The sequence below is a fragment of the Rutidosis leptorrhynchoides genome, chromosome 2 (assembly GCF_046630445.1).
Source record: "Rutidosis leptorrhynchoides isolate AG116_Rl617_1_P2 chromosome 2, CSIRO_AGI_Rlap_v1, whole genome shotgun sequence".
In the NCBI taxonomy this organism is placed as follows: Eukaryota; Viridiplantae; Streptophyta; class Magnoliopsida; order Asterales; family Asteraceae; genus Rutidosis; species Rutidosis leptorrhynchoides.
Window position 1 is genome coordinate 710880402 of NC_092334.1, and position 11095 is coordinate 710891496.

General features: G+C 35.7%; 1 protein-coding gene across 1 annotated transcript; it reads right to left on the reverse strand.

Annotated features, from left to right (window-relative positions):
- Window positions 1–7443: 7443 nt before the first annotated feature.
- Window positions 7444–8052, reverse strand: LOC139890465 (uncharacterized). The gene has a single exon (XM_071873342.1). The coding sequence runs from the start codon at window positions 8050–8052 to the stop codon at window positions 7444–7446; it is 609 nt and encodes a 202-aa protein (XP_071729443.1).
- Window positions 8053–11095: the final 3043 nt, after the last annotated feature.

Sequence of the window (11095 nt, forward strand, 5' to 3'; positions counted from 1 at the left end):
CGTCCCAGAACCGAGGTCAATAAGCTCAAGACAGAACTTAGAGGGTTACGAACCCAAGGATTTGATATTACCACGTACGAAAGACGATTCACAGAATTGTGCCTATTGTGTCCGGGAGCATTCGAAGATGAGGAAGAGAAGATCGACGCGTTTGTGAAAGGATTACCGGAAAGAATCCAAGAAGATATAAGTTCACACGAGCCCGCCTCCATACAACAGGCATGTAGAATGGCTCACAAACTAGTGAACCAGATTGAAGAAAGAATTAAAGAACAGACTGCTGAAGAGGCCAATGTGAAGCAAGTCAAAAGAAAGTGGGAGGAAAACGGTGATAAGAATCACCAATACAACAACAACAGCAATTACAACAATAATCGCAACAATTATCCCAACAATCGCAACATCAATCGCAACTACAACAAACGGCCCAACAACAACAACAACAACAACTACAACAATCATCCCAACAACAATAATAACCGCAACAACAACAACAATCAGAAGCAGCTATGCCAAAGGTGTGAAAAGAATCACTCGGGGTTCTGCACCAAATTTTGCAACAAGTGTAAAAGAAATGGTCATAGCGCGGCGAAGTGTGAGGTCTACGGACCAGGGGTTAATAGAATGAAAGGAACAAATGGTGTCGGAACGAGTAATGGCGGAGCAAGTAGTGTCGGAGCAAGTTATGCCAATGTAGTTTGTTATAAATGTGGAAAACCGGGCCACATTATTAGAAATTGCCCGAACCAAGAGAACACGAATGGACAAGGCCGTGGAAGAGTTTTCAATATTAATGCGGCAGAGGCACAGGAAGACCCGGAGCTTGTTACGGGTACGTTTCTTATTGACAATAAATCTGCTTACGTTTTATTTGATTCGGGTGCGGATAGAAGCTATATGAGTAGAGATTTTTGTGCTAAATTAAGTTGTCCATTGACGCCTTTGGATAGTAAATTTTTACTCGAATTAGCAAATGGTAAATTAATTTCAGCAGATAATATATGTCGGAATCGAGAAATTAAACTGGTTAGTGAAACATTTAAGATTGATTTGATACCAGTAGAGTTAGGGAGTTTTGATGTGATAATCGGTATGGACTGGTTGAAAGAAGTGAAAGCGGAGATCGTTTGTTACAAGAATGCAATTCGCATTATACGAGAAAAAGGAAAACCCTTAATGGTGTACGGAGAAAAGGGCAACACGAAGCTACATCTTATTAGTAATTTGAAGGCACAAAAACTAATAAGAAAAGGTTGCTATGCTGTTCTAGCACACGTCGAGAAAGTACAAAGTGAAGAAAAGAGCATCAATGATGTTCCCGTCGCAAAAGAATTTCCTGATGTATTTCCGAAAGAATTACCGGGATTACCCCCACATCGATCCGTTGAATTTCAAATAGATCTTGTACCAGGAGCTGCACCAATAGCTCGTGCTCCTTACAGACTCGCACCCAGCGAGATGAAAGAACTGCAAAGCCAATTACAAGAACTTTTAGAGCGTGGTTTCATTCGACCAAGCACATCACCGTGGGGAGCTCCTGTTTTGTTTGTCAAGAAGAAAGATGGTACATTCAGGTTGTGTATCGACTACCGAGAGTTGAACAAACTTACCATCAAGAACCGCTACCCACTACCGAGAATCGATGACTTATTTGATCAACTACAAGGCTCGTCTGTTTATTCAAAGATTGACTTACGTTCCGGGTATCATCAAATGCGGGTGAAAGAAGATGATATTCCAAAGACTGCTTTCAGAACACGTTACGGTCATTACGAGTTTATGGTCATGCCGTTTGGTTTAACTAATGCACCAGCTGTGTTCATGGACCTTATGAACCGAGTGTGTGGACCATACCTTGACAAGTTTGTCATTGTTTTCATTGATGACATACTTATTTACTCAAAGAATGACCAAGAACACGGTGAACATTTGAGAAAGGTGTTAGAAGTATTGAGGAAGGAAGAATTGTACGCTAAGTTTTCAAAGTGTGCATTTTGGTTGGAAGAAGTTCAATTCCTCGGTCACATAGTGAACAAAGAAGGTATTAAGGTGGATCCGGCAAAGATAGAAACTGTTGAAAAGTGGGAAACCCCAAAAACTCCGAAACACATACGCCAGTTTTTAGGACTAGCTGGTTACTACAGAAGGTTCATCCAAGACTTTTCCAGAATAGCAAAACCCTTGACTGCATTAACGCATAAAGGGAAGAAATTTGAATGGAAAGATGAACAAGAGAAAGCGTTTCAGTTATTGAAGAAAAAGCTAACTACGGCACCTATATTGTCATTGCCTGAAGGGAATGATGATTTTGTGATTTATTGTGATGCATCAAAGCAAGGTCTCGGTTGTGTATTAATGCAACGAATGAAGGTGATTGCTTATGCATCTAGACAATTGAAGATTCACGAACAAAATTATACGACGCATGATTTGGAATTAGGCGCGGTTGTTTTTGCATTAAAGACTTGGAGGCACTACTTATATGGGGTCAAAAGTATTATATATACCGACCACAAAAGTCTTCAACACATATTTAATCAGAAACAACTGAATATGAGGCAGCGTAGGTGGATTGAATTATTGAATGATTACGACTTTGAGATTCGTTACCACCCGGGGAAGGCAAATGTGGTAGCCGATGCCTTGAGCAGGAAGGACAGAGAACCCATTCGAGTAAAATCTATGAATATAATGATTCATAATAACATTACTACTCAAATAAAGGAGGCGCAACAAGGAGTTTTAAAAGAGGGAGATTTAAAGGATGAAATACCCAAAGGATCGGAGAAGCATCTTAATATTCGGGAAGACGGAACCCGGTATAGGGCTGAAAGGATTTGGGTACCAAAATTTGGAGATATGAGAGAAATGGTACTTAGAGAAGCTCATAAAACCAGATACTCAATACATCCTGGAACGGGGAAGATGTACAAGGATCTCAAGAAACATTTTTGGTGGCCGGGTATGAAAGCCGATGTTGCTAAATACGTAGGAGAATGTTTGACGTGTTCTAAGGTCAAAGCTGAGCATCAGAAACCATCAGGTCTACTTCAACAACCCGAAATCCCGGAATGGAAATGGGAAAACATTACCATGGATTTCATCACTAAATTGCCAAGGACTGCAAGTGGTTTTGATACTATTTGGGTAATAGTTGACCGTCTCACCAAATCAGCACACTTCTTGCCAATAAGAGAAGATGACAAGATGGAGAAGTTAGCACGACTGTATTTGAAGGAAGTCATCTCCAGACATGGAATACCAATCTCTATTATCTCTGTTAGGGATGGCAGATTTATTTCAAGATTCTGGCAGACATTACAGCAAGCATTAGGAACTCGTCTAGACATGAGTACTGCCTATCATCCACAAACTGATGGGCAGAGCGAAAGGACGATACAAACGCTTGAAGACATGCTACGAGCATGTGTTATTGATTTCGGAAACAGTTGGGATCGACATCTACCATTAGCAGAATTTTCCTACAACAACAGCTACCATTCAAGCATTGAGATGGCACCGTTTGAAGCACTTTATGGTAGAAAGTGCAGGTCTCCGATTTGTTGGAGTGAAGTGGGGGATAGACAGATTACGGGTCCGGAGATTATACAAGAAACTACCGAGAAGATCATCCAAATTCAACAACGGTTGAAAACCGCCCAAAGTCGACAAAAGAGCTACGCTGACATTAAAAGAAAAGATATAGAATTTGAAATTGGAGAGATGGTCATGCTTAAAGTTGCACCTTGGAAAGGCGTTGTTCGATTTGGTAAACGAGGGAAATTAAATCCAAGGTATATTGGACCATTCAAGATTATTGATCGTGTCGGACCAGTAGCTTACCGACTTGAGTTACCTCAACAACTCGCGGCTGTACATAACACTTTCCACGTCTCGAATTTAAAGAAATGTTTTGCTAAAGAAGATCTCACTATTCCGTTAGATGAAATCCAAATCAACGAAAAACTTCAATTCATCGAAGAACCCGTCGAAATAATGGATCGTGAGGTTAAAAGACTTAAGCAAAACAAGATACCAATTGTTAAGGTTCGATGGAATGCTCATAGGGGACCCGAGTTCACCTGGGAGCGTGAAGATCAGATGAAGAAGAAATACCCGCATCTATTTCCAGAAGATTCGTCAACACCTTCAACAGCTTAAAATTTCGGGACGAAATTTATTTAACGGGTAGGTACTGTAGTGACCCGAACTTTTCCATGTTTATATATATTAATTGAGATTGATATTTACATGATTAAATGTTTCCAACATGATAAGCAATCAAACTTGTTAAGACTTGATTAATTGAAATATGTTTCATATAGACAATTGACCACCCAAGTTGACCGGTGATTCACGAACGTTAAAACTTGTAAAAACTATATGATGATATATATATGGATATATATATAGTTAACATGATACTATGATAAGTAAACATATCATTAAGTATATTAACAATGAACTACATATGTAAAAACAAGACTACTAACTTAATGATTTTGAAACGAGACATATATGTAACGTTTATCGTTGTAACGACATTTAATGTATATATATCATATTAAGAGATATTCGTACATCATAATATCATGATAATATAATAATTTAAAATCTCTTTTGTTATTATAAACATTGGGTTAACAACATTTAACAAGATCGTTAACCTAAAGGTTTCAAAACAACACTTACATGTAACGACTAACGATGACTTAACGACTCAGTTAAAATGTATATACATGTAGTGTTTTAATATGTATTTATACACTTTTGAAAGACTTCAATACACTTATCAAAATACTTCTACTTAACAAAAATGCTTACAATTACATTCTCGTTCAGTTTCATCAACAATTCTACTCGTATGCACCCGTATTCGTACTCGTACAATACACAGCTTTTAGATGTATGTACTATTGGTATATACACTCCAATGATCAGCTCTTAGCAGCCCATGTGAGTCACCTAACACATGTGGGAACCATCATTTGGCAACTAGCATGAAATATCTCATAAGATTACAAAAATATGAGTAATCATTCATGACTTATTTACATGAAAACAAAATTACATATCCTTTATATCTAATCCATACACCAACGACCAAAAACACCTACAAACACTTTCATTCTTCAATTTTATTCATCTAATTGAACTCTCTCAAATTCTATCTTCAAGTTCTAAGTGTTCTTCATAAATTCCAAAAGTTCTAGTTTCATAAAATCAAGAATACTTTCAAGTTTGCTAGCTCACTTCCAATCTTGTAAGGTGATCATCCAACCTCAAGAAATCTTTGTTTCTTACAGTAGGTTATCATTCTAATACAAGGTAATAATCATATTCAAACTTTGGTTCAATTTCTATAACTATAACAATCTTATTTCAAGTGATGATCTTACTTGAACTTGTTTTCGTGTCATGATTTTGCTTCAAGAACTTTGAGCCATCCAAGGATCCATTGAAGCTAGATCCATTTTTCTCTTTTCCAGTAGGTTCATCCAAGGAACTTAAGGTAGTAATGATGTTCATAACATCATTCGATTCATACATATAAAGCTATCTTATTCGAAGGTTTAAACTTGTAATCACTAGAACATAGTTTAGTTAATTCTAAACTTGTTCGCAAACAAAAGTTAATCCTTCTAACTTGACTTTTAAAATCAACTAAACACATGTTATATATCTATATGATATGCTAACTTAATGATTTAAAACCTGGAAACACGAAAAACACCGTAAAACCGGATTTACGCCGTCGTAGTAACACCGCGGGCTGTTTTGGGTTAGTTAATTAAAAACTATGATAAACTTTGTTTTAAAAGTTGTTATTCTGAGAAAATGATTTTTATTATGAACATGAAACTATATCCAAAAATTATGGTTAAACTCAAAGTGGAAGTATGTTTTCTAAAATGGTCATCTAGACGTCGTTCTTTCGACTGAAATGACTACCTTTACAAAAACGACTTGTAACTTATTTTTCCGACTAGAAACCTATACTTTTTTTGTTTATATTCATAAAATAGAGTTCAATATGAAACCATAGCAATTTGATTCACTCAAAACGGATTTAAAATGAAGAAGTTATGGGTAAAACAAGATTGGATAATTTTTCTCATTTTAGCTACGTGAAAATTGGTAACAAATCTATTCCAACCATAACTTAATCAACTTGTATTATATATTATGTAATCTTGAGATACCATAGACACGTATACAATGTTTCGACCTATCATGTCGACACATCTATATATATTTCGGAACAACCATAGACACTCTATATGTGAATGTTGGAGTTAGCTATACAGGGTTGAGGTTGATTCCAAAATATATATAGTTTGAGTTGTGATCAATACTGAGATACGTATACACTGGGTCGTGGATTGATTCAAGATAATATTTATCGATTTATTTCTGTACATCTAACTGTGGACAACTAGTTGTAGGTTACTAACGAGGACAGCTGACTTAATAAACTTAAAACATCAAAATATATTAAAAGTGTTGTAAATATATTTTGAACATACTTTGATATATATGTATATATTGTTATAGGTTCGTGAATCAACCAGTGGCCAAGTCTTACTTCCCGACGAAGTAAAAATCTGTGAAAGTGAGTTATAGTCCCACTTTTAAAATCTAATATTTTTGGGATGAGAATACATGCAGGTTTTATAAATGATTTACAAAATAGACACAAGTACGTGAAACTACATTCTATGGTTGAATTATCGAAATCGAATATGCCCCTTTTTATTAAGTCTGGTAATCTAAGAATTAGGGAACAGACACCCTAATTGACGCGAATCCTAAAGATAGATCTATCGGGCCCAACAAGCCCCATCCAAAGTACCGGATGCTTTAGTACTTCGAAATTTATATCATATCCGAAGGGTGTCCCGGAATGATGGGGATATTCTTATATATGCATCTTGTTAATGTCGGTTACCAGGTGTTCACCATATGAATGATTTTTATCTCTATGTATGGGATGTGTATTGAAATATGAAATCTTGTGGTCTATTATTATGATTTGATATATATAGGTTAAACCTATAACTCACCAACAATTTTGTTGACGTTTTAAGCATGTTTATTCTCAAGTGATTATTAAGAGCTTCCGCTGTCGCATACTTAAATAAGGACGAGATTTGGAGTCCATGCTTGTATGATATTGTGTAAAAACTGCATTCAAGAAACTTATTTTGTTGTAACATATTTGTATTGTAAACCATTATGTAATGGTCGTGTGTAAACAGGATATTTTAGATTATCATTATTTGATAATCTACGTAAAGCTTTTTAAACCTTTATTGATGAAATAAAGGTTATGGTTTGTTTTAAAATGAATGCAGTCTTTGAAAAACGTCTCATATAGAGGTCAAAACCTCGCAACGAAATCAATTAATATGGAACGTTTTTAATCAATAAGAACGGGACATTTCAAACCGGACATTTTGCCCATGCCCAATGCATACAATCGATGCTACCCAACATGCCCGGTAAACCATGAATCTCCTCATGACCCTCGTACAAACGTTGAATGTCATGCAACGTAGGCTCTCTTAGGTAGTCGTTCGCATACAAATCAATAATGCACTTAGTAAAGTTAAATAAATATTCCCTACCTACTTGTTTGGACATTTGAAGATACTCATCCAAAGCATTAGGTGTGTAATCGTATGCAAGCTGACGTAGTGCGGCCGTCATCTTCAATTCCGAACTAATACTCCACATGCCACGCGAATCGCGTCTTCTATGAAACCATCTAAAATAATCCGGCAACGGATTTGGGGCGTAGCTTAGAATATCGTCCACGATTCTAAGGAAAACACGCCGCCGCATTCGAAACCTCCGTTTGAAATTATCGTCACTATATTTGCAACGCTCGTTAAAATAAGCATCCATCAAACGTTCATGTGCTTTGTAATGGTCACGGTGTATGTGACGACGAGAATTTACTTCATTATCGGATTGATTAAGATCGTCTAGTACGTTTAGAGTATACGCCGTAAATTCGTAATCGTCTTCGTATGAACTTGAAGAAGACATATTTTTTGTATGAAAAATAAGATGAGAATAATATGTTGTGTAAAAAATGGTAAAATGAATAGAGATTATATAGAGGAAAAGGAAAAATAAAAAAATTGAATTAAAAACAAAATGTAGCCGTTGGCAACGGATAAATTTCAAATTCAAACTTCTAACGGTACAATTCAACAGCGTCGAATCGGCGACATTGTAAATCGACGCCGGGACCGATGCCGGTCCGGTGCCCGCCGACCGTCGATTCCGGCGTCGATTTATGTAACATCCCAATTATTTAAGGTATTATTTTATGAAATTTTATTATTTTATATATACATGGATGAAATGATTTTTGTATAAATAAATGGATAAGAGTTAAGTTTGTTAGTTAAGTTAGAAGGGACTAAAGGTGCAAAGTTAGAATTAAGGACCTCCCATAATAGAGTTTTGATGGGAAGGGTAGAAATTGCAAATAAGACATAGTTGTTTTAATAAAAGAAAAGAAAATACTGATAAATCATTATCAGTTGTAAAATAAAATACAGAGACTTGTGTGTGTGTGTGCTAGTGTCGACATTCACAAGGAGGAAGAAGAGGAGTTCAAATCAATGAAATTGTGTTCATGCAAGCATAAATTAGTGAAATCTAGAGTACTCTAATCATCCTAACAAGCTTTAAATATTCAATTTCATCTTCTTTGTGCACAATTAGGGTTCTTGAACTCTTAAAGACAAGGTATGAGTTTCTATGTCTAAGTATTGCTATTATTGGATGATTGTGATGAATCTTATGCTTAAATGATGTTGTTTGTTGAAATTGTGCACACTTGAATGATTCTAAACGAATTTGTTAGTAATTTTGGGAGTAAGTTCAAGTATGAACTTACATTTTGAGTGTGTGATATGAATATGGTGAAATTAGTGATGTTTTAGCTTAGAATCAAGTCATGCACACTAGGTGTTTGATGAAATGCCTCAATGAAATGTTTATGTGTTCTAGTTGGTAATTATGAAGAAGAATGTTCATGTATGAATTGTTGTTATTGTTGTAAGTCATGGAATTTGAATAATTGATGATTTAGGGTTGCTTGTAATGGAAATGGATTTATGCACATTTGATTTTTAATGGAAGAATTGAAGGAAATTGCATGTTATGATTATAAGAGACGAACTAGAGAATTGCATGATTAAGGAAATAATGTTGGATTGATAATGTTGTTATATTGGAAAAGATGAGATCAAAATGCTATGTGTGTAAGTGTTTATATGTATATAGTAGCAATAGGGGGTTAAGTCAATGTATATGTGTATGAAGGTGTGAAAGTTTATGAATGTTGTAATTTTGATTGAGTTATGTTATTGATGAGATTAGCTCATGTATAGGTGCTAATCAAGGTAAAGGAGCCTCAAGTGATCAAGGAAATCCGTTTAATCAAGGTGTGTTTATAGGGGGTAAAATGGGCGGGTCAAGAGTGGCTTAGTGTTCTCGGATTGCATCCGTGCAAGAGAGTAACGACTAAGTGCACTAGTTGAGTAGCTTAGATAGAATTATTAGGTTCACCTAATAATTGTATCTATGGTTGATGTGTAGCTTAGGCAAGATTATTACCTTGCTAGTAATCTTGTCTATGGTATGATTTAGCTTAGACACTTTAAGTGTCTATGTATGTTTATGAGAATGAAATGAGATTATGGTAGCTTAGGCATAAGAGTATGCCTATGGTTAGCTTAGACATGATTACTAGGGTCGGCCTAGTAGGTCATGTCTATGGTAAGTAAGAGTCGGATCCGAAAGTAAGTAAGCAACTGTTAGGTTGAAAGACAAGTAATGTGATTGTTATGCCCAAAGTTTTATGCTTCATTATTCGCCTATAACTCACTAAGTGTAAAAGCTTACCCCCGTGTTGTTTATGTTTTTAGGAACAAAAGGTCATCGAGAAGGCAAGGAACCCGTTTGAGGCTAGAGGAGCATTGGCATTGTAGTAAGTGGTAATGCAAGTCTCTATTTTGAATCAAGCTCTAATGGTATCGCTTATCAACGCCAAGTCTTATGTATTTGATATTTATGCTTCCGTCAAGTTTTGGGACCAAATGATGTATTTGAAATGTGTAAACACGTTTTCTTGACTTAAACGATGTTCGTAATGTTGAATGATGTAAGAAACTGGCTTAATCAAGTTTAAATATGCTTTATGATGATATAATGCGTTTTGAGTTGATAAATTGGTCAAATTGTGGTTTTGAAATTGTGTTGCAGATCAGTCCCAGCTCACGTTATACGTCGCTCCGCGACAATGTGTGCCGCGCCGCGACCTTGAACGTATTTTGGAAACAGAAAGGCTGCTAAACATGGGATAAAATCCCTTTATATGTCGCGCCGCGACAAAAGGAGCCGCGCCGCGGCAAATAACTGGGTCTGGGCAGACACCAATTTAAAAATAAAAAATAAAAATAAAAAATAAAAATAAAACATTTATCGTTTAGAATGGCGTTAAAATTTAGGGGGACGGTGGCAATTTTGTTCGGGTACCGAGTGCTCTTAGAGTCGACGTCAGAATTTACGAATAAGGAAAATCATTCACCAAAATTAAAAATCAATATAAATGCTGGTGCCAAATTTTGTAGGATCTACAAGTTTTTCATCTTCTTTTTCCTATTAAATTATTAAGTAAATAAAATGCATAAAATAAAATAAAATAAATATAAATATTAAATATTAAAAAAAAGACATAAATTAAGTTTTCATTAAAATTCAACATTACATAATGTAACGATTACATCGGATTTAACAACTGCATAGAATAAATAAAACATAAAATAAACTAATTCATAGTATGAAATGTCGTTAGAAGGTTCCAGATATGTTCGACTAGATCCTCGGTAAGTTTGTTGTGCACTTCCCTATCCCTTATTTCTTTTTCTATGATGTCTCGATCTCGTCCTCTATTTGGTACACGTTCCATACGGTTCTCCATGTCTCTGGTAGTGAATCGTTCTTCCCACTTACATAGTGAAAATTCATTATCTTCAAGAATCATGTTATGTAATATGAGACAACACCCATTACT

Coding starts and splice junctions, on each gene's coding strand:
- LOC139890465 (XM_071873342.1), bottom strand. CDS start 8,052: ATGTCTTCTTCAAGTTCATACGAAGACGATTACGAATTTACGGCGTAT.